Source organism: Miscanthus floridulus, chromosome 18 (genome assembly GCF_019320115.1).
Source record: "Miscanthus floridulus cultivar M001 chromosome 18, ASM1932011v1, whole genome shotgun sequence".
NCBI classification, from domain to species: Eukaryota; Viridiplantae; Streptophyta; class Magnoliopsida; order Poales; family Poaceae; genus Miscanthus; species Miscanthus floridulus.
The window spans coordinates 2369105-2391458 of NC_089597.1; the positions used below are offsets into that span (position 1 = coordinate 2369105).

At 51.2% G+C, this 22354-nt stretch overlaps 3 protein-coding genes and 1 pseudogene across 3 annotated transcripts; 2 read left to right on the forward strand and 2 right to left on the reverse strand.

Annotated features, from left to right (window-relative positions):
* Positions 1–582, reverse strand: LOC136521292 (uncharacterized). Its single transcript, XM_066515000.1, has one exon. The coding sequence runs from the start codon at positions 580–582 to the stop codon at positions 1–3; it is 582 nt and encodes a 193-aa protein (XP_066371097.1).
* A 1168-nt stretch (positions 583–1750) lies between these two features.
* On the reverse strand, positions 1751–2589 carry LOC136521294 (secreted RxLR effector protein 161-like). Its single transcript, XM_066515002.1, has 2 exons — positions 1843–2589; positions 1751–1759 (listed from the first exon to the last, which is right to left on the reverse strand). The coding sequence occupies exons 1-2, from the start codon at positions 2587–2589 to the stop codon at positions 1751–1753; spliced, it is 756 nt and encodes a 251-aa protein (XP_066371099.1).
* A 9773-nt stretch (positions 2590–12362) lies between these two features.
* LOC136521300 (uncharacterized) lies at positions 12363–18109 on the forward strand. Its single transcript, XM_066515012.1, has 2 exons — positions 12363–12591; positions 17511–18109. Exons 1-2 carry the CDS (start codon positions 12363–12365, stop codon positions 18107–18109), a joined length of 828 nt encoding a protein of 275 aa, XP_066371109.1.
* Positions 18110–18332: 223 nt separating this feature from the next.
* Positions 18333–21767, forward strand: LOC136522980 (glutamate receptor 2.8-like; annotated as a pseudogene).
* Positions 21768–22354: the final 587 nt, after the last annotated feature.

The window sequence follows — 22354 nt, forward strand, 5'->3', positions numbered from 1 at the left end:
TTAAATTTTTACAGGTCTATTCACCCCTCCTCTGGATATCCTGCTCCACAGCTGCTTTGCTCCTCGGAGCTTGACCGATCCAATAAACATCGCCTTGTAGGCCGATGACGCCGAGTAAACTCCATCTGCGCTGAAACGGCAGACGAATCGATCTTGTACATCCAGCTGCAACTGGACCCCTTGCAACAGATCGCAGACGTGCAGGTTGCCCAAGATCACCTGGACCGTCGGCACCCCTCTTATGTCTCTAGCCCAAGCTCGGTCGTGCAGCGCCGAGCTGACCGTTCGGCGCCTCAGCCGGGCCGGCACCGCCGCCAGGAGGGCAGGAGCAATATGTCCAATGGAGTGGCCATTGATCCACCGATCTGTCCAGAAAAGCGTGTTGGAGCCGTTGCCCACCTCGACGTGAACTGCAACCTGGAAGAAAGCCCGAGCAGCCCGCTCGGGGTGTGATGGCAACGCATGCCAGGATCTATCTGGGTCTGTTCGCCTTAGCCATTCCCATCTCAGACGAAGAGCGATCCCGAGACGACGCAGCTCCACAATACCAAGCCCTCCCAGAACCTTAGGGATGGAGACCATACGCCACGCCACTCTGCATTTTCCACGAGCGACCGTGTGAGCACCGGCCCAAAGGAACGCCCTGCGACTCCGATCGATACAGTCAATCGCCCAGGGCGATAGGCAGACTGCAATGGAGATGTAGACAGGGATCGCTGAGAGGGTAGCCGAGACCAAAGTAGCACGGCCGGCTAAGTTTAGGAGGTTCTCCTTCCATGCTGGAATTCTGTTCGAGACCGCATCGATGATAGGCTGTTCGTCAGAGCGGCGGAGCCTTCTAATGGACAGAGGAACGCCAAGATAGCGACAGGGGAAGGCCTCCACGGCACAGCCAAAAGTGTCAACAGCAAGCTGGGTTTCTTCCTCAGAGCAGTTTGATCGGCGTGGCCTTGCTTTTCTCTTTGTTAGTCCTCAGCCCCGATATCTGCTCAAACGCTTCCATGATAGACAACAGCAGTATCAGAGATTGCCTTGTTGATTTGATGAAGATGACCATGTCATCGGCATAAAAGGAGGCCCTGAAAAATATGGCGCTGTTCCCCAGCGGCAAGAACAGCTGCTCCTGTTCGGCCTGGAGGATGAGTGCGTTAAGCACTTCCATCGACAGGACAAACAACATCGGCGACAGCGGGTCTCCTTGCCTCAGACCCCTTGCATGGCAGATTCTTTCCCCTGGCCTTCCATTTAACAGTATTCTGGTGCTTGCTGTTGATAGGATCAGCGCCATCCAGTCCCTCCATCGCCTGCTGAAACCTGCGTGCTGCAGGACCTCAAGCAGGAAGGGCCATGATACCGAGTCAAATGCCTTAGAAACGTCGATTTTCATGGGCGAGCTCGAGAGGGAGAGTGGAAACACACGCGAACACAATCTGGACACGGATTTGGTGCTGCTAAAAACTGGCAGCTTTTCTGATTGTATTGAACTCTATATGTAAAGTAAATACATGCAAGATTACACGGCTGAAATCAACCGAGAGAAACGCGGCACGTTCGTGCTTGACCGCTGCCATCCCAACGGCCTGGGACTTGCCGCTCGCAGTGTGCGGCGTGCGCGCTATTCACGCATCGCCCAGCTCTATCCTAACCGAGAGAAACACGGCTCGTTCGTGCTTGACCGCTGCCATCCCAACGGCCTGGGACTTGCTGCTTGCAGTGTGCGGCGTGCGCGCTATTCACGCATCGCCCAGCTCTATCCTATCTGAAAGCGGAAAAACAGACTAGTGCTCAGGACTTATTCAAACATTCTCCTCCTAATTCTTGAGTCACCTATGCTAGCTTTACCATGCCGATCTCCTGACGAAGCTCCTGGAAACGAACACGACCGAGCGCCTTGGTGAGGATGTCGCTCAGCTGCAGCTCGGTGCCGACGAACTCGACGTCGATCAGCTTCCTGTCATAGCACTCCCGGATGAAATGAAATTTGACATCAATGTGCTTACTCCGGTCGTGGTGTACTGGATTCTTCATGAGTGCGAGGGTGGACTTGTTGTCCACCTTGATCTTGGGCACGAGGATCTTGCCTCCGACGAGCTCAGCCAGTAGACGAGCCAGCCAGACTCCCTCGCACGCTGCTCCTGCAACCGCGATATACTCCGCCTCACAGGACGACAGCACGACCACCTTCTGCTTCGCCGACTGCCAGGCGATCGGACCTTCAGCGAGAAAGAACATGAGCCCGTTGGTGCTCTTCCGGCCATTTATGTCCCCTGCAAGGTCGCTATCGGAGTATCCCAGCAGCGTCGGTGTAGCTTCCTTCTTCTGTCCAAGGTGGTAACGAACCCCCAGTGCATTGTGCCCGCCACATAGCGGAGGACACGCTTCACAACAGCCATGTGCTCGACGTGGTGCCTCCAAGAACCTGCTCAGGTAGCCCATGGCGTACGCCAGATCAGGCCTGGAATTGCACAGATACCTGAGGCTCCCAATGATGTTGCGATACTCAGTGGCATCCACACTCGGCGTCGTGCCCTCTTTGAGCAGCTTGAGCTTCAACTCCATGGGCGTGGCACAAGGATTGCAATCAGTCATCCCCGCCTTCTCCAAGATCTTGGCGGCATAGGCACCTTGCCGGAGAGTGATCCCGACAGCCCCTGCGTGACCTCCAGGCTGAGGTAGTAGGAGAGTGCTTAGAGGTCGCTCATGCGGAAAGTGCTCTTCATCTGCGCCTTGAACTTGGCCACCGCACCTGTATCACAACCGGTTATGATTAAGTCGTCGACGTACACGCCAACGATCAGGCGTCCTCCTCCTTTTCCATGGGTGTACATCCCATGCTCGTTGATGCAACGGCTAAACCGAGCCCCAGCAGCGAGGCGTCGAGCTTCTGGTTCCATGCGCGAGGAGCTTGCCGAAGACCGTACAACGCCTTGTGAAGTCGGAGCACCTTGTGCTTATGCTTGTCGTTGATGAACCCTGGCGGCTGCTGAACGTACACCTCCTCCTGGAGTTCACCGTTCAAGAACGCCGACTTCACGTCCATGTGATGGACGGACCAGCCGGAGTGCGCCGCGATGGCAAGGAGCAGGCGCACCGACTCCAGACGAGCGACGGGTGCGAACACCTCCTCGAAGTCGATGCGGGCATGTTGCATGTAGCCCTTGGCGACGAGACGTGCTTTGTACTTGACGATGTTGCCGTTCTCGTCGCGCTTGACTTTGTACACCCACTTCAAACCGATGGCGCGCTGTCCGTGGGGGAGCTCCACCAGCGACCAGGTGTTGTTGTCGTGGATCGACTTCAACTCCTCCTCCATGACGGCAGCCCAATTTGGGTCACCATCGGCTTCCTTCAGCGTTCTGGGCTCCTCCACACCGACGACGTGCAATTCGGTCTCCTCGCCGCCACGATGTGCCAGCCCGGGCACGACGTCCGTGCCAAGGATGCCATCGAGTGTTCTGTACCGATGCTCCACGCCTTCGTCATCATCTGCATCAAGGTTGTCGTCGATGCTGAGCGGTGTTGCGAACTCGATCTGCGTCCCCATAGGGGCGATCGAAGTTGTAGAACGTGGAGAGGTTGTAGGTGGGACATTCGGTGACGCGTGTATTGGTGTCGATGGGGCTGGCGGCTGCGGCGCAGTGCGTTGGCGCCGTACCTCGTACTCTTGCTCGATGGTGAACGGCTCTAGACGTAGATCAGCAGAGGTGTTGTCCCAGTCCCAGCTCGTGCCCTCGTCGAAAGTGGCATCGCGGGAGATGATGACGCATGTGCTGGTGGGGTCATAGAAATGGTACGCCTTGGAGCCTGCTTCGTAGCCGATGAAGATCACCTTGTGCCCACGGTCGTCGAGCTTGGTGAGGTGCGGGCGAAGGCGCTTAACGTAGGCGACGCACCCGAACACCTTCAGGAAGTGCACGGGCGGCTTCTTTCTGTGCCACGCCTGGAACGGAGTCTACCCAACGAGCGCACTCATCGGCGTCCGATTGAGGAGGAACACATCATTGTGCACCGCCTCACCCCAGAACTGTGCTAGCATGCCGCGTGCACGCAGGATGCTCCTGGCCGTTCCCATGACCATCTAGTTCCGACGTTCCACGACACCGTTTTGTTGTGGCGAGTATGGAGCCAAGAAGTGGCGCTTGATTCCTTCACCTGCGCAATGTTCACCAAACTTCGCAAGGAGTGAGAGAACCTGGCCTTCATGCCAGGTGAGGACGTTGATGACTTTGCTCTTCGTCTCAACACTCTGTTGTAGAAGATGGTGCAGTTCGGCGATGACACCTACAGCGAGGAGAGAGCTATCGAAAAGCTCTTCCGCAGCGTCCCCGAGAAGTACAAGCAGATGGCTCGCTCGATCGAGTCTCTGCTGGATCTCTCTACGATGTCGATCGAGGAGGCGATAGGTCACCTCAAGGTCGTCGACAGCGATGAGCCACGGTCTCTCTCGGGGCCCATCACCACTGGTGGGAAGCTCCTACCAAGGTGACCGGAAGAAGGGGGAGCCTTCTTCCGCGATAGGCGGCTGCAAGCGTGGCAAGCCACGCAAGGCATGCAGAGACGCCCAGGCCAGGGCGCGAGGACATGCCGAGGGTGATGCCCGCGGAGGCGCCCAAGGCGGCGCCGCCGGTAGGCACAAGCCGGCACGAGACGACACCTGCCGCAACTACGCCCAGCTTGGCCATTGGGCCAAGGACTGTCGACAGCCATGATGCGGCCAGGCCCATGTCGCACAGGCGGAGGAGGAGGAGCCGACTCTGTTCATGGCACATGCAAGCATCGAGCTACCTCCAGCGACATCGGTCACAGCGGCACCGGCCACAGCGGCCCTCCTCCACCTTGACGAGCCAAAAGCACATGCCCTCCTCGGCAACGGCTCCAGCAATGACAAGACTGACGGGTGGTGCCTCGACACCGGCGCCACCCATCACATGACCAGTCAACGAGAGTTCTTCACCGGGCTTGACTCTAGCTTCCAAGGCTCCATCAAGTTTGGGGATGCCTCCGGCATGGAGATTAAGGGCATCGGCTCTATCATCTTCACCGCCGTGTCTGGTGAGCATAGACTGCTCACTGGAGTCTACTACATCCCCACATTGAGGAACTCTATCATTAGCTTGGGATAGCTGGATGAGAATGGTTCGCGCATGGTGGTTGAGGATGGAGTCATGAGGATTTGGGATCACCGTCGTCGCCTTCTTGCCAAGGTAACCAGAAGCGCAAATTGACTCTACGTCCTTAACGTGCAGGTGGCACAACCCCTCTGTCTCGCTGCTCGTCGGGATAACGAGACGTGGCAGTGGCATGAGCGCTTTGGGCACCTTCGCTTCGAGGCCCTGAAGCAGCTCAGTGCCACAGAGATGGTGCGAGGCCTGCTGTGCCTCGACCATGTGGACCAGCTCTGCGACGTCTACGTGTTGACAAAGTAGAGGCGACTCCCCTTTCCCTAGCGGGCAAGCTTTCGAGCCAAGGAGAGGCTCGAGCTTGTCCATGGGGACTTGTGTGGCCCGATGACACCGGCCACACTGGGAGGACGACGCTACTTCCTACTGCTCGTCGATGACTTCTCCCGCTACATGTGGGTGATGGTCCTCAGCAGCAAGGGAGAGGCTGCGGACGTCATCAGGCGTACGCAGGCTGCTGCGGAAGCGGAGTGCAGCTGCAAGCTGCGCGTGCTGTGCACCGACAATGGCGGCGAATTCACGGCGGCTGAATTCGCATCGTACCGCGCTAATGAGGGCATTCAGCGCCACTACTCCGCGCCATACAACCCACAGCAGAACGGCGTCGGGCCCTTCTCAAGCAGAGGGGGATGCCGGCTGTCTTCTGGGGAGAGATGGTGGTGTCGGCCGTCTATATCGTCAACCGCTCACCTACCAAGGCGCTCGATGGCAGGATGCCGTACGAGGCTTAGCATGGGCGTAAGCCGGCGGTCTCCCACTTGTGGGTCTTTGGCTGCCTCGCATTCGCCAAGGAGCTTGGCCACATCAGCAAGCTCGATGACAAGAGCACTCTGGGAGTGTTCATCGGCTACGCAGAGGGCTCGAAGGCCTATCGCATCCTTGACCCGAAGACACAGCGTATGCGCATGGCACGCGACATTGTGTTCGACGAAGGACGAGGATGGACGTGGGACAAGGCGGTGGACAACGGCTCGGCTCCGACGTACAACAACTTCACTATTGAGTACGTCCACTTCGAGGGAGCTGGGGGAGTAGGCAGCTCTTCTTCGACAAGCGCGTCTACCCCAGTCCTCAAGCCTCCACCAACCCTGGCGCCTGCTACTCTAACAGCACCACGCTCTCCAGCCAGGACCTCGGCTGCGATGAATCCTTCGCCGGCTCCACCACAGCTGGCAACGCCACGCACTCCAGCACCGACAGTCACCTCTCTAGGCACGTCTACTCCAACACTAGCTTGTGTCGAGCATAGCCCGGTTGAGCTCGCTACTCTACTCTCTCACGATGAGGAGCGCATCACGCGTACCACGACGACTAGCCATTGTGGTACCGTGCGATGGAGAACCTTCTCAGCGACCAGCCGGTGCCGGGACTAGTGCCTCACGATCTGGAGGCACAGTTGCATCTTGCATGTGACGACGGCGAGCCTCGGTCATTCGCAGAGGCCGAGAGACACGCGGCATGGTGCGCCGCGATGCAGTTGGAGATGGATGTGGTTGAGAAGAACCGCACCTGGGAGCTTGCTGACCTTCCTCGTGGCCACCACGCGATCACCCTTAAGTGGGTGTACAAGCTGAAGAGGGATGAAGCCGACGCCATCGTCAAGCACAAGGCTCGCTTGGTGGCACGAGGTTTCATGCAGCAGGAGGGGGTGGACTTCGACGACACCTTTGCTCCCGTGGCACGGATGGAGTTCGTGCGACTCCTCCTTGCGCTAGCTACCCAGGAGGGCTGGCGTGTTCATCACATGGATGTCAAGGAGGGCAAGGTGCTCCACCTGCGCAAGGCCCTCTATGGCTTGCGGCAGGCACCGAGGGCGTGGAATGCCAAGTTGGATTCCACGCTAAAGGGGATGGGCTTCGAGCAAAGCCCGCACTAGGCGGCCATCTACCGATGGGGCAGTGGAGGTAATGCTCTGCTGGTGGGTGTCTACGTCAACGACCGGGTGATCACCGGCATCAAGGATGCGGAGGTGGCGACATTCAAGGAAGAGATGAAGGCCACCTTCCAGATGAGTGACCTGGGGCCTCTCTCCTTCTACTTGGGAATCGAGGTGCACCAGGATGACTTTAAGATCACGCTTCGACAGACCACCTACGCCAAGCGCGTCGTTGAGCTAGCTGGGCTCACCGACTGCAACCCAGCTCTCACTCCGATGGAGGAGAGGCTGAAGCTGAGCCGCGACAGCACGACGGAGGAGGTGGACGCTACGCAGTACCGACGTCTTGTGGGGAGCCTTCGCTACCTCGCCCACACACGGCTGGACTTGACATTCTCCGTCGGCTACATTAGTCGGTTCATGCAGCGATCGACGACGGAGCACCAGCAGGCTGTGAAGAGGATCATCCGATATGTTGCGGGGACTCTCGACTACGGCCTCTACTACCCTAGGTGTCCTGGGGTGGCACACTTCGTCGGGTACAGCGACAGTGACCACGCCGGCGACATCGACACCAGCAAGAGCACGAGCGGGATCCTCTTTCTCCTCGGCAAGTACCTTGTTAGCTGGCAGTCGGTCAAGCAGCAGGTGGTGACCCTATCTAGCTACGAGGCCGAGTACATAGCGGTCTCCACCGCTTCGACTCAGGCGCTCTGGCTCGCTTGACTGCTTGGTGATCTCCTCGGCAGAGACACTAGAGCGGTGGAGCTCAGGATAGACAGCAAGTCTACTCTGACCCTGGCAAAAAACCCCGTTTTTCATGAACGGAGTAAGCACATCCGGGTGAGGTACCACTTCATCCGATGCTGTTTGGAGGAAGGGAGCATCAAGGCGAGGTACATCAACACCAAGGATCAGCTTGCGGACCTGCTTACCAAGCCTCTTAGGAGGATCAAGTTCCTTGAGCTCTGCTCCAGGACTGGGATGTTTCAACTTTCCCATAAGACGACGCACAAAACTTAGGGAGAGAATGATGAATAAGTCTCTGTGTTGGCTGGTCTTTGTGGAGCTACAGCAAGGACAACATCCTTGACTGGCTAGAATAACATCTTAACATCTAGGACAAGCATCTAGGACAGCATCTAGGACAACATCTTAGCATCTAGGATTACATCTTGACATATGCTTGGCTAGCTAGCGGCGTATAAATATGTATTCCCAACCCCTCAGGTTAACTTACATTTGAAAATAAACCAAAAAATTGCCCTAACTTCTAGTGTCATCCTCTTTCGATGAGAGTAAGAATTCAGCTAATACCAAAAGTAAGAATTCAGCGACGGGTGAAGGCACCACACAGCGACGAAAAACTCACGATCATCATCCACAGGGGTCACCTCCGGCGGAGCAAGCTCAATACGAGCACATGCCGAGCCAAGGATAGTTTGCGCCACCTCCGTGCTTCTCGCGTGCAGAGGGACGCGTCGCATTCTGACCAGCACCCTGAATCGGAAGGAACCACCGTAGGCCAGGGATGTTCGACGCCACGGGCGCCACATCAGAGAGAACGGGGCGTTGGGCGCCAGGGTGCCCATGACCCGTTCCAGGTCTACGCGACTTGAGAACCTGACGACGAAATCCTCCGGGTCATGGCGGTGGACTGTTGTCGACGATTCGTCGAGACCGTAGTGGGTGGCGAGGTAGGTACGGACCATCGCTGCGGATACCGGATGTCTGGTAACCCGTGACAACAGCGACCAGCGCAAGCCTGAGGTTCGCTTCCGCCGCCTCAAGCTCAGAAGAGCGAGGCATGACGACCAGCTCCAAGATACGCCGCGGCAGCTGTGCAGTTATGGTCACCCGCCCAGACTCCGGGACGACAACCGTAGGGTGAGAAGGCTCCACCACAGGATGAGAAGAGGCCGCATTCGCCGGCTGCGGTGTTGGCGGAGCACAGCAACGAGGAACGGACGGCGAGCGGCCCGTTGAAGCAGATCGTGCAGAGGCCGTGTCGTTCGCGTCAACCGGGCGACGAAGGGCGGGTTCCCGCCGGGCCGCAGCACGACGGCCTCGAGCAATCCTCGGAGGTGAACGAGCGCGCTTCCCAGGCCTAGCCATGGCCATGGGTGGGAAGGGGCAATCCCTGGCGCGATGACACTCGCTCCTGCAATTGGTGCACCGCGACCGGAAGATACAATCCGCCTTGACATGATCATCTCCCAGGCAGTTGAAGCACAGACCGACCAGGTTGGGCGGGACTGGCTTCGCCGGCTTCGACGGCGCGCGCCGGCGCCAGCGACGACGACTGCGCACCTGATGAAACCCCTCGGCGTCCGGAGCATCCGAGAGTCATGCTGGGTGGGCGACCGTGGACGAGCGCTGCCCGTCGACAGCGTGCTGGGGGGGCTGACTCCCCCGATGGGGACCCGAGAACCGCGCAGGGAGAGCGGCCCCGGACGGACGCCGCCCATCGTCGGCGAGCTGGAGGGGCAGGGTCTCCCATTGGGGATGACTACGACGCGCCGCAGCCATGAAGCCCTCCGGGTTCCTTGCGCGACGATGGCGGCGTGGGCGGCGGCGACGGCCATCAACAACGACGGCCTTCCCCTTCCCCACCGGAGACGGGGGAGTAGGGCTCGGAATCCTCTGAGGCCTCAGAGTCGGTGAAGGAGAGCCTCGTGCCATACCCAAGGTTTTAAATCTCCGGCTATAGCCTTCGCTATCTCCGGCTATAGCTGTTTGAAAATGATTTAGCTAAGTTTTTTCATGTACAAGTTAGCCATTAGCTGTCGCTATAGCCCGTTATATCCGGCTATAGCCTGTTTTCGGACATAAAAAGCTAAATGGCTTAGCCGGCTATTTAAAACCTTGGCCATACCCTGAGCCGGCCGGCGAGGAGCCCCCGTAGAAAGGTGGCGCGTCGGGGTTCAGGCCAGGCGACATGGCGATGAAAGGCTGGTCCCCGGCAGCCTCCTCTTCCTCCACTTCGTCCACCCACGAGCGCCGGGAAGAAGAGCCGTGCTCCATGGCGGCAGCTGAGTGGATCTGCGAGGGGCTAAGAACTAGATTTGGTGGACGTCGGGGCCGGAATAGCCGCACGGCGTTGGGGTTGGGCAGACACCGGAGCCAGGGAGGCCACCGGCGCTGGGGGTTGTGGGTGGACGCCGGGGCCGGAGTGGCCACCGGCGGTGGGACGGGTGGAGCTCAGCTCGATCACCCATGGAGCCTGACGGCCCCCATGATCAAAATGCAACTCAAGAAGTAAAGAAATAGAGGTGTATTGGGAAAATAGAAAGACGTATTGAAAAGTAAGAAACTCAAGTATTTTGGGTCAAAATTTGAATTCTATAAGGTCATCTATTTTGGTACAAAGGAAGTATGCCCTAAACTATTATCAAAGTCCAAATTTCCTTCCTTATCTATAAAATTGGTTTGTGGTCCCTTCTAATAACTACGGAAATAAAAACGTCTGTTTTTACACCCTGGACGATTTAGATGGCATTTTTATCCTACGTGATGCCATGAGAGGGGAAATCAAACCACGCTAGTAGTTTAGGTGTAAATCAGACCGTTGAGCTACCACTGCTGGCCACCGATCGGTTCGTCTAGAGGTGGTCACCAGATGGAACATACACAGCATCCTTCGCCTATCGATCGATGCGTTCTTCCTGGGACGAATGTCTTCCATGTTGGGAGCGAGGGAGAGCTCTGGAAAGCATCGGCGCCACCAAGGGTCCAATTCTTTTTCTGGTTGGCTCTCCACGGCCGTGTCTGGACGGGAGAACAAAGGAGAAGACCCGGTCTTCAGGATACAGCGGAATAGCGGATTGCGCGCTCTGTGCCCAGGAGGATGAGACGGTTAACCTCCTGCATCTTCGCCAGGGAACTTAATTTTGGTGCCGCGTCCTGCGCCCGCTTGGCTGGGAACAGCTAACGCCGGTGCCGGGCGCAGTGCTGCCGGACTGGTGGATGGACATGGACTCCAGGCGGCAAGTGCCCAAGGAGTTGCTGAAGGGGTTTGACTCGGCAGTGCCGCTTGTTTGCTGACGCCTGTGGAAATAGCGCAAGTCTTCCACAGCTCTTAAAGAGCTTGGCATGGTGATTCAGGAGGGCAACGAGTGGATCTCCGCGGGGTTCACGGAATCACGGCTATATCGTCGCTTCTGGCTTCCGGGTTGCGCTAGTGCTTTCGGCCTTGTTTTCTTTTCTGCTAGTGCTTTCGGCCTTGTTTTCTTTTCATTGTCGTTGCCCAGCTTGTTCAATCCTGGCATCTCGCCTACGGATGGTTCAAGCGTGTAACTTGCTTTCTCCTTCTTAATGACACGTAAAGTCGTGTTCTGTAAAAGAAAAAGAATCAACGGTGGACAGCAGAGTTTGTTTGGCTGATGGTTTCTGCGGCTGATAAGCCGGCTGAAGCTGAATCGGTGTGAGAGAAAAACACTATATCATAACTGATAAGCCAGGCTGATAAGTCCAAGTGAACAGGCTTTTGCATCAGATTATCTTCTGACAGATTAATAAGATAGCATCGTCATACAATCGAAAACCGCAGTCCAAATTCCTTTGACTATTCAAGTAGAGGCTAAACCAAATATTTTTCTAACGTTGACAATTGGTTCCCTCTCAGTCTCAGAGGTTATATGTTCGTTCAATAAATTCTGATGCCATTGGCAGAAATTTAATTTCTTGCTGAATTCTAGCGACGCATACACATGGGCATGCTAAGTAAACTGAACAGGTGTGGCTGCTGAATTCTAGTGACGAACTTGGCCACGTGGTTATGAATCAAAGATTGAGATCGCTGGTTTTAGTTTGGGCCAATATTAATCCACTAGTTGATGCTACGTGGCTGCTGAATTCTATGTAGCAACGAACAAATGGACATGCTAATTAAGCTTGTTTCTAGAAATACTTAGCTTACGCGCGTAACATATACGATCTGACCCAAAGAAGAAAAAAAACACGTTACATGCATGAAAACTACCTTGATCTGACCGGACCAAATCAACAGAAGTCATCCGAGAAATGAGCAATATATGAGCTAGGTCTGCCATGGCATGGACTAGAGAATCGTCCGAGAAACAGCGTAGCTACCGTTGCCAGCATTGCATGGCGGTGGCGCCGCGCCGTGGCTCTCATTTGGCTCCGATCGCCTAGTTCGTCGTCTTTCTCTCTCTATATATACTAGACCAACTGCTGTGTGATGTGCTCAATCATTTTCGTACCTCAAAAAAGTCTCAAACGACTTTGAAAACCAAACCAAAACCATACGTGGGGGGAATTTGAGATCGTTGATGAGGCAAATGGAAATGGGAGGAGCAAATGGAAATGGGAGGACGCTTTCTCTTCGCCGGAGCTGCCGCAGCTCTCCTCTTGTCGCTCGTGTTCATGAGAACGGCTGTGGCTCGGGCGACACCGACGGTCGACGACATGGGGGGTGGAGACCCGCCCCCGCCGCGGGGCTTTACAAGGCACCGGAGGCGAAGAACAACTCGAGCTACGGCGGCACGCGGGTGGAGGCAACTGCGCATGCAGCTGGTAATAACGAATCGAACGATCTGGCAATTGATATGCTGCATAATGATCTCCGATCCTATGTTCCAAGCTGTAGATCATTTTTCTTTTGTCCTAAGTTAAATTAGTTTAACTTTGACCAAGTTAATTTAAAGGAGAATGAATCAACATATTTATTTGACCGCATCAAAGTAGTTTCATTAAATCACTTGAAATATGCATTGATAATACATTTATTTGGTTTAGTCATATTCCTGGTCTATGGTTAAACTTAAAGAAGTTTGATTCATGACAAAACTACATGCTTCATCGAAAACAAAATAGGTCTAGCGGCTATTATTTTTATTGATTATTAAAATCTACCAAACTGATGGTTGGTTGTTTCTTATTTTCGTGAGAATTTCTAACGTTTATTCTTTTTATCAGAACTTATGAGACCTGTGAACTAATCTAGAGAATCTAATAGCTCCATTTGCTATTCTTAAGGAACAAACCCCACCACCCTTCTTATTCAAGCTCTATTTGGTACGGCTCCTCCTCCAGGTGCTACACCGCTGGAGCCGGAGGGAGGATCATCCTTAAATTGTAGCTCCTCGTCTGTACACGAAAATGGCTCCAGCTCCTCCATACACCTAATACAAGTCCTCCTCTTTAGGATTTTAGTGCAGCTCCTCCGGCTTCTCTACCAAAGCTGCTACCGGAGCTAGAGCCAGCGTTACACCAAACATGCCCTCAAATAAACCTTTGTTTGAGAGGGCATATCATTAGGACAAAAGACGGTAACTAAGTGATCAGTAGTGCAAAACTATAAATTTATTGAAGGGTTTTCTATGTAGGTTTGAAACTTGAATCATGCCCCTCCCACTCGTGAAGGCTCTAGTTTGATTTTGGTGAATTGATGAAATCCTATGTGCTAACCTAGTTTATCAAATTGATTAGGAGATAGATGGCACATTCCAAGTGGTGAAGCAAATGAAGATCATGATGTGATGATGGTGTGGACATAATGATCAAGTGCTTGGACTTGGAAAAGAAGAAAGAGAAAAAAAACTCAAGGCAAAGGTGATATCCATAGGAGCTTTTTGGTTTGGTGATCGAGATACTTAGCGAGTGTGATCACATTTAGGATTGATAGTCGTACCATTAAGAGAGGTGAAACTCGTATCGAAATGCGGTTATCAAAGTACCACTAGATGTTCTAACTCATTGCATACGCATTTAGATTCTAGTGAGTGCTAACACCCTTGAAAATGGTTATGAAAATATGCTAACACGGGTGCAAAAAGTGATACACTTGGTGGTTGGCACATTTGAGCAAGGGTGGAGAAGTTGGTGAAGTGAAGGAGGTGATTATCACTGAAATTCAGTGACCGGACGCACCTGTGCTGAGTCTGGTGTCTAGTCCGTGACCGGACACAGCACAATAAATGTGACCGGACGCGCAGGGTCTGCGTCCGGTCACAGATGACGTACGCTGACGTTAGTCGCTCGGTTTGGCACATAGAAGAGAAGAATTGACCGGACGCTGGGCTAGGTCCGGTCACGAGCGATCTGACGTGTCCAATCGCATTTGGGCGGCTCTGGATCGTCTCTAAAAATGACCTGACGCTGGGTCACCGTAGGGAGCTGCGCATCCGGTCGCGTCTCGGCCATGACGCACGTGCGAGTGCTCTGTTGTTGATCGGCGCGTCCGGTCTCGCGACTGGCGCGTCCGGTCTTAACTTAATGCGTGAGGGTTTGAATTCGACCATTGAAATCGCGTAGATGACATTGAACCAGGGGGACACGTGGACGGAGATCTACGACCGGACGCTGGGAGGCCTGCGTCCGGTCAGCGCGACCTGCGCGTCTGGTTGCCCTGAGTTGGGCTACTCTGTTAGCCCAACGACTCTATTTCGATGGAGCCTCCATAAAAGGTGTTTGGCCAGCTCTAGCTCACCCTCTTGGCCATTTGCATTGACATAGAAACCTTGTGAGCTTAGCAAAAGTCCTCCCACTCATCTCCATCATTGATTCATCATCTTTGTGAGATTGTGAGTGAATCCAAGTGCATTGCTTGAGTGATTGCATCTAGAGGCACTTGGTGTTCGTGTTTCGCTGCGGGATTCGCTTGTTACTCTTGGTGGTTGCCGCCACCTAGACTGCTTGGAGCAGCGAGGATCGTCGAGCGGAGGTTGGTGATTGTCTCCGGCTTCGATCGTAGTGATTATAAGGGTTCTTGACATTTTCCCGGTGGAGAGCCAAAAGGCACTCTAGCGGATTGCTTGTGCTTATGTGATCCTCATCTTGTGTTGGTTGTGCAGCACTCTATTGAGGGTTTGGCGTGTGATGCCAATTAGCGCGTGAACCTCCAAGTGAGTGAATCGCCACAACGAGGACTAGCTTGCCGGCAAGCAAGTGAACCTCGGTAAAAAATCTTGTCACCTTGTCCGAGGATTTCATTGGTTATCTTATGATTGATTTATTGGCTCCATCTTGTGATTGGCTCATACCTCGACACGTCGGTATAATCATCACCATCCTTTCTTGTATTACATTCTTAGTGTGTAAGCTAAGCTATTTAGTGTAATTAGTTTTGAGAGCTAGATTGCGTCGGAACTAGTGGCTAGTGAGGCTCTTTAGTTAGTCTTTGAGAGCTCACTAACTTAGTGTAGTGACATAGCCATTGTGTGGATAGAGACTATAGCAACTAGAATTATGGTGGGTGGCTTATATTTTTAGTAGGCTAGCGCTACACTCGCTTCGTCGTTTATTTGACTAACCACATTGCTTAAGTGTTGTTGTAGAAATTTTTATATGCTGTTCAACCCCCCCCTCTAGCCATTAGGACCTTTCAACTCGTTATAAGCTTAAGGGAAGAAAAGTATGAGGAAGATAGGGAGGAGAAGAACCAATCAACCCTCTTTTCTTACCCTACAAATTCCACCCTTTTATCAAGCTTTCACTTGTGGTAAGGGATATGCGACTTATCTAAACATTAGCAAGCATCTAAGAAATACTCCTTTTTTTTATCCCCGATCGATGAACATAAGTTCAATCTATCAAACATAACTAGAGTCTTAGAGCATCTCCAACAGTAGTCCCCCTAAATCAAGGGCCCCTACTTCTTGAGCAAGAGCTCCCCCTACTTCTAGGGCCCTATTTTCAGCATTCAACTCTAGCAGCAGTGCAACACCGCCTAAATCTAAAGCCCCCATTCTTTTTTTCTCTCATATATTATGCATCGAATATTTCATTCTAACTTATTTGTAATGCATAGAATTGAACCATATTGAAATTAATGATTTCAAACACGACATATTCAAATTTATAGATAAAATTGCCCTTCACATGACATAAAACTAAGAGCGTACAATCTACTAGTAATCATGTAAGTTAGCAATATGAAGTGCCCACAAATGCTCGAGAAGATCCTCTCGGAGCATACCATTTGCTTGCATGTCTTTAATCTCCTCCTTGTAGCTTTAAGAACTCACTCAGTACAAAGTGGATCACGCCATTGGTAATCCTTCTCCCTCAGGACCTTGTAGCCATCTCCATCATATTCATCTTCCCCTTGTGTATCTTGCTCATTCTCAACAATCAAGTTGCTCATGACCATAGCACATTGTTGGCATCATTTACCATATGGTGTCCTTATTCCTCTAGCAGGATGCCTCAACATGGCAATTGAAGCTAGTAGAATACCAAATGAACTCTCCACATCCATTCTCATCCTTATTGGGCTTTTATGAAATGAATTTTCTTGTTTTCTTGTGGATTGTTATAGCTCTTCACAAAGTTGCCCAAGAAGGGTAGAACCAATTAGCAAGATAGTATCACATGGTGTATTTGTTACCATTCAGTATGTACTCCATAGGTGAAATGATCTAGATGGCTAGAGGAGGTGAATAGCCTATAAATTTTCTTCTACAAAAGCACAGGACAAGAGCAAAGTTGGTTAGTATAACAAATGATCCTAATAGCAACAACAAGCTTTAGCTCTAATTCACCCAAACAAGCCCCTACATAATTATAGTAGCAAAGGTTCCTAATCTAGATCACAACAGGAGTAACTAGCAACTAGCTACTAACAAGTAGTGACTAGTAACAAGAACAGCTAACTACTCTACCAAGCAACTATTGTGAGACAAGCATTAATTTGTCTTCAACCTCCTCTCTCCTGTGTCTTTTCTGACAGAAAATATTAATATTCCTTTTAAACTTAGTGACACAAAAAATAAGAAGCATTAATTAAGTATAATAACAACTGAACTACTTTCTCCATTATACTACTCTCTATGTCCCATTGTAAAAACAAGAAGCATTAATATTGCTCTAGATCCCATTGTACTACTCTCTCTTTCTATTGTAAAAACAAGAAGCATTAATATTGCTCTAGATCCTATTATACTACTCTCTTTGTCCAAGGACATGAGCAATTCAAGTAATTTTCAGACCAAATAAAGGAACCTGACAAGAGATCATCTTGCCCTTGACTGTCTAAAGCAATAAATAGGTTTAAGGGAGAATGATGTTTTTTCCTTGTCTGGTTTGGTGTGAGAGAAAAATATTGTTCTGTCTTATAATCCATAATCATTTACGACCAAGCGAACTGGCTGTAGAAGTCTACTTGTGATTTTACCACTTCTTTTATTTTATTTTGTGAACCCTAGCGATTTTTGAAACGAAACAGCCTTTGCTCCGGATTTGGATGTCCGTCACCTAAATAAAGATGAAATAAACGATTTTTAAAAAAAACCATAAAAAACAGACGAGAAATGACAGTGATGCCCCTTAGACTGTCTCCAACGGTCTATGCAAAAGGATACCCATACCCACAATGCATGATGCACCGTAGAAAACATGCCTCCAACGGAGTACGCAAAGCAGGTACCTATTTTGCCTACCAAGAGAGAGGGAACCCAAAAAATGGTCGTTCTCTCTCCACGACGCATCTCCAGCTGGCGTGCCAGGAAGGGAGGTCGCGCGGGTTCACAGGCGGGCGGCCGAGCTCCGCCGCCCCATCACCGGCCGCTGCTCCCTCACCGGGCGCTCGAGGTCTCAGATCCGGCTGCGCAAGGTCCGGCTCCTCCCCTCCCCGGCGGCGTGCGGGCCTCTGCCCCCTCATCGGCCGCTGCTTCTTCCCGGCGGCGCGCGAGGTCCTTCCCAGCGGCGGCGCGAGCTCCTTCCCCATGTCCGGTGGCGCGCCCGTGCTGACCCCGCTCGCTCGCGCTCGGGCGCCGCGTGCGCTCGTCTGGCGTCCGCACCGGGGGTCCGCCGCCGGGCGCGAGCTCGGGGAGCCGCCGTCGCTTGGATCCGGAGGGTGAAGCCGCAGCTGACGACGCGGATGGCTGCCGGCTCCACGGCGGGCAGCGCTATCGTCGCGGCTCAGGTGGCGAGCGGCGCGGCGGAGGGTGGAGCGAAGCCGCAGCGGACGGCTGCCGGCTCCATGGCGGGCAGCGCCGCGGTGGATGGGATGGCGGCGTGGATAGGGTTGAGGAGTGAGGCTCGGATATTTTCGCGGATGCAGGGATTTGGGGCTCCTCTGTTGGAGAGGTGAAGTTATGGAGATATAACAATAAAGACAGACGGGAAATGACGGTGATGCCCCTTATCCATCTCTTCCTCCCACCCTCCACCGGTCCACCCTGTCTCCGTCCTCCCTTGAGTTACCCGAACAGAAAGACGGGAGCGGCGGCTCGGCAGGACCAGCGGCGCGGCGCACAGGCACAGGCGCCGCGGCGCGCGGGCGCAGCCATGCTGCGGGCCGCGCTGTGTGCTGCTCGACGCAGGCGGGGCCGTGCGAGGCGAGCGCAGGCGTGGGCGAGAGTGCAGGAAGAGCAGAGGCGTGGCAGGTCGACGGCGACCAACCTCCCTACGCATGGAGCTGGTGAGCGCGCTCCTGACCCTCACCCAGCTGTCTTAGAGGATGAGCTCGAGTTATAGGAAGTTGAACTCCGGAGGCTTTTGGCACATAACCATGCTCTGGTTGAGGAGCTTGAAGTGTTAAGCAGGGAAATACAAGCAGGCTCGTGGTGAAATTGATAAGCTCATTACCACTAGGAAAGAACTATCTGCAGAGTCTGCATCTCCCATGGAAGAGATGAACAGGGAACAATCCGTTAAACAGCAGCTACTGCATACAGTACGAAATTTGGTGGTTTACAAACTGGACCATGTCCCCTTTTGGCATTGCAGATTTGCAGTGGCTTTCGAAGTTTTTTTTTAATACCTGTGTTGGAATTGTAGATTTGCAGTGGCTTTCAAAACGAAGCATAAATTTGCCCAAAACATGCCCAGCTGCTGCTTGTTTCTAATAAACCTGTGTAGTGCTCGATTTGGTGCTGAGAATGTATTTTACTCTTATCTTATCTAAAATATACCTGTTACTACGACATGGTTATTCCTATCTTATCTATTAAAAAGAACTTGTAAACAAGAGATTTAGTCCTCTTTTTGGGCTTTTTCGCTTCCTCTATTATGGTTAACAATTTCTCTGTCTCCTTCCTTATTCTCACTTCCTCTTCCTCCTCCCTTATTATCGGTTCCTCTTCCTCCCTCTTTTTTAATAAGAAAAACCTTTTTTGAAATAAAACAATTCCTATTCATTCTTTTGCACTTAACAAAGGAACATCCTAAACTAATGGGGACACAAAATTTCTTTTTCTATGAAATAATTGTCACATGTATTTTTTTAGCGTTTCTCAAAAGGTATTTATTCATTAGAATAATTCTTTGATGCATTGCTTTATGCAGCCGAGGATCTAATCAGTAATGGCCAAGTTCAAGCCATTGTAACTCCTCAGAAGTCAGTCGTCAAAGCAGTAAAGTTTTCCCAGTTTGGAAACTTGATGTCTATCTGGATGGAGGAAACATATTTGGGTATACATGGTGGCTTTGACAAAAATAGTAGTGGCACTGGGACTATGGAACTGGAACCTGTGTTCTGGCAAGAAGATCCAGTAATGACATCTAAAGGGAGTGACAAGATACTTGACCCTGAACCTTCACTTAATCCAGAATCCAAGAGCACAAATGCCAGAAAATTATTAGTGGAAAGAAACTTGGGGAAGGTGTGCGGTGACAATACTACGAAGCCACTCAGGATTGGCGTGCCACTAAAACCTGGTTTTGAAAATTTTGTGAAGGTTTCCGATCCTTGTTTATATTGCAATGGTATTGATATTTGTTCTAGTACCAAGAAACAAAATATCACTGGCTACAGCATTGATGTCTTTGAAGCTGCTATGAAGAAGCTACAGGACCAGAAGAAGCTACGGGACCCTCCACGCTATGAGTATTGTGTTTTCGACGGTTCTTATGACGATCTAGTAGGCAGCGTATCTTCAGGGGTGAGCTAGCATCACTCCTGCATAGCTCCATTGCATACTTTAATACTATGTCTTAACTCATAAGATTATAACTTGTTTCCACTAATCTTCCTTTTTCTTATAACTCTTCTGATTTTCTTGGAATAATAACAAATTAGCAGAACCTGGACGGAGCAGCAGGTGATGTGACCATAACCTCTGACCGAATCAATACTGTGGACTTCACAATGCCATACACACAGTCGGGCGTGGCTTTGCTTGTGTGCCGTGACCGATCGGATCCAATCCAGTGGAGATTTTTAACCCCACTAAGCAAGGAGCTTTGGTTTGCAACCGTGGGATTCTTCTGCTTCACTGGGTTTGTTATCTGGATGATTGAGAGACCGAAAAATCCGGAGTACCAAGGATCAGCTATGGGACAGTTCAGCACTGCTGCCTACTTTGCTTTCTCCACTCTGACGTTTTCTCACGGTCAGCATTTTGGGCTTAACTTTGTTTTCTTTAGTTTAGTTTCTTACCACAGTTCATAGATAATTAGCTGGAACCTCGTTCCACTATCTAAAAAATTTCATAAATGATCATCATGTTTATTCGATTCACAGGTCAAATTGTTAGAAGCCCATTGTCACAATTTGTTGTGGTGATATCATGGTGTTTTCTAGTGCTGGTCCTGGTACAGAGTTACACATGCAAGTTTGTCATCCTTGTTAACTGCAGATAGGCTCCAGCCTTCGGTGAAGGATCTGAACCAACTTCTGAAGGCTGGCGACTCTGTTGGATACCAGAAGGGGTCATTTGTGCACTCCCTCTTGATGCATAGAAATTTCACCGCAGGAAAGTTAATTCCTTATTCTTCAGGCAGATGATTATGCTAAAGCTTTGAGGAATGGATCCAAGAACGGTGGTGTGTCAGCTATCGTTGATGAGGTCCCCTATCTAAAAGCTTTCCTCTCTGACTCAAGATACAAGGACGAATTCGAAATTCAGGATCAAATATTCAGAACCCCTGGTTTTGGATTTGTAAGCTGCTCAATCTCGTGCTTATTGACTCTTGAAGAGAAAACTGCATGTTTTCAGTATCTGCGGGAACAAATTAGCTATCCTGATTAATAATGCTATATAGTCTTTCCTTTTTATATTTAGGTATTCAATTCATGTCATTGTCAACTGGTGAATAATCTTTCCAGTGCAATTTTGGACATCACTGGAGGGGAAGAGAGCTCAACAATCGAAAAAGAATGGTTGGGCACAAGCACAGCTGAATGATGCATCGCTGACCATAACCAAGGCAGATTATACACCTCTCACTCTGCGAAATTTCTCTGGTCTCTTCCTGGTTAGTGGACTTGTATCTTCTCTAATGCTGCTGATAAGCATCGCCAAGTTGGCTTACGCCAGATTGACCGGAGCTGAAGACGCTGATGCAGTACAAACCGCCGGCAGCAGGCAGCACGAACCCTGGCGACCAAATATCATCCACTTGAGAACACCACGGACAACATTTCTGTCCTTTTGATCACCCCCATCCTGAAGCCACAAACGGTGGTCGCCAAGGTGGCCACGGGAGTGATTGCTCTGTCCCTGAGGGGCTCCTCAATGAAGCAATAAGCCACGAACGTGGACATAATAGCAGTGCAAGTGCTGGAGAGTGTAGTGCTAATGCAGTGCACGATGGCTTTGCGCCTGCACAACCATTGAAGATGATCGAGATGAACATTGTCTGAGATGTAGGAACAATCCTACGCCGCCCGTTCCAGTCTTCCACTCCACTAACATCTGTAGCTACTAGCAACTAACCAACTACGTACGACGGGGACGCTGTGCCTGGGGATGTACATTTGTTAAGTTGTATTTTACTTTGATTCTGAGATGTCGATGTTTTCAGTGTTGTTGGAGATGTAACAGTTTAGGAGATAGCAGTAGTTAGGTTTGCTTTATTTCGTACCAGTAGTCTTTGGCACCTATTATATGTGCTTTATACAGAGATGTACATTAATTTTGTATAATGCTAAATTGTTATTGATTCAAAAAAATCATATAAACCGCTACCATGTAAAAATAATTGGTTTAAATTGAGGGGCCAACGTCCGGTTTTATAGATGAGAAAATTCTTGACATGATATTATGAGGAGGCAAAAAAAGAGTATTTTTTTCTATTCTTGTTACACCATTAGATCCCTAGCTGAAACCTAAGTCAAGTGGGCCGAATAAGGATCTGTTTGGTACGGCTCTAGCTTTAATACAAGAACCAGAGAAATTAGGAGCTATATTTTTTTTATATAAAAGAGTAATCGAAGCGATTTTTTTTATAATAAAGAGCAATTTGTGGTTCTTTGCATCTCAGAAGCACATGGAGGAAGGAACCGTTTTAAACAGGTCCATTCCCTCCCTCTCGCACCATTGACCATTGTACGTGTGCCTTGTTGGGCATGGATGCCCAAGCCCAAAGTCCCAGGAAAGTCAAGCCATCCACC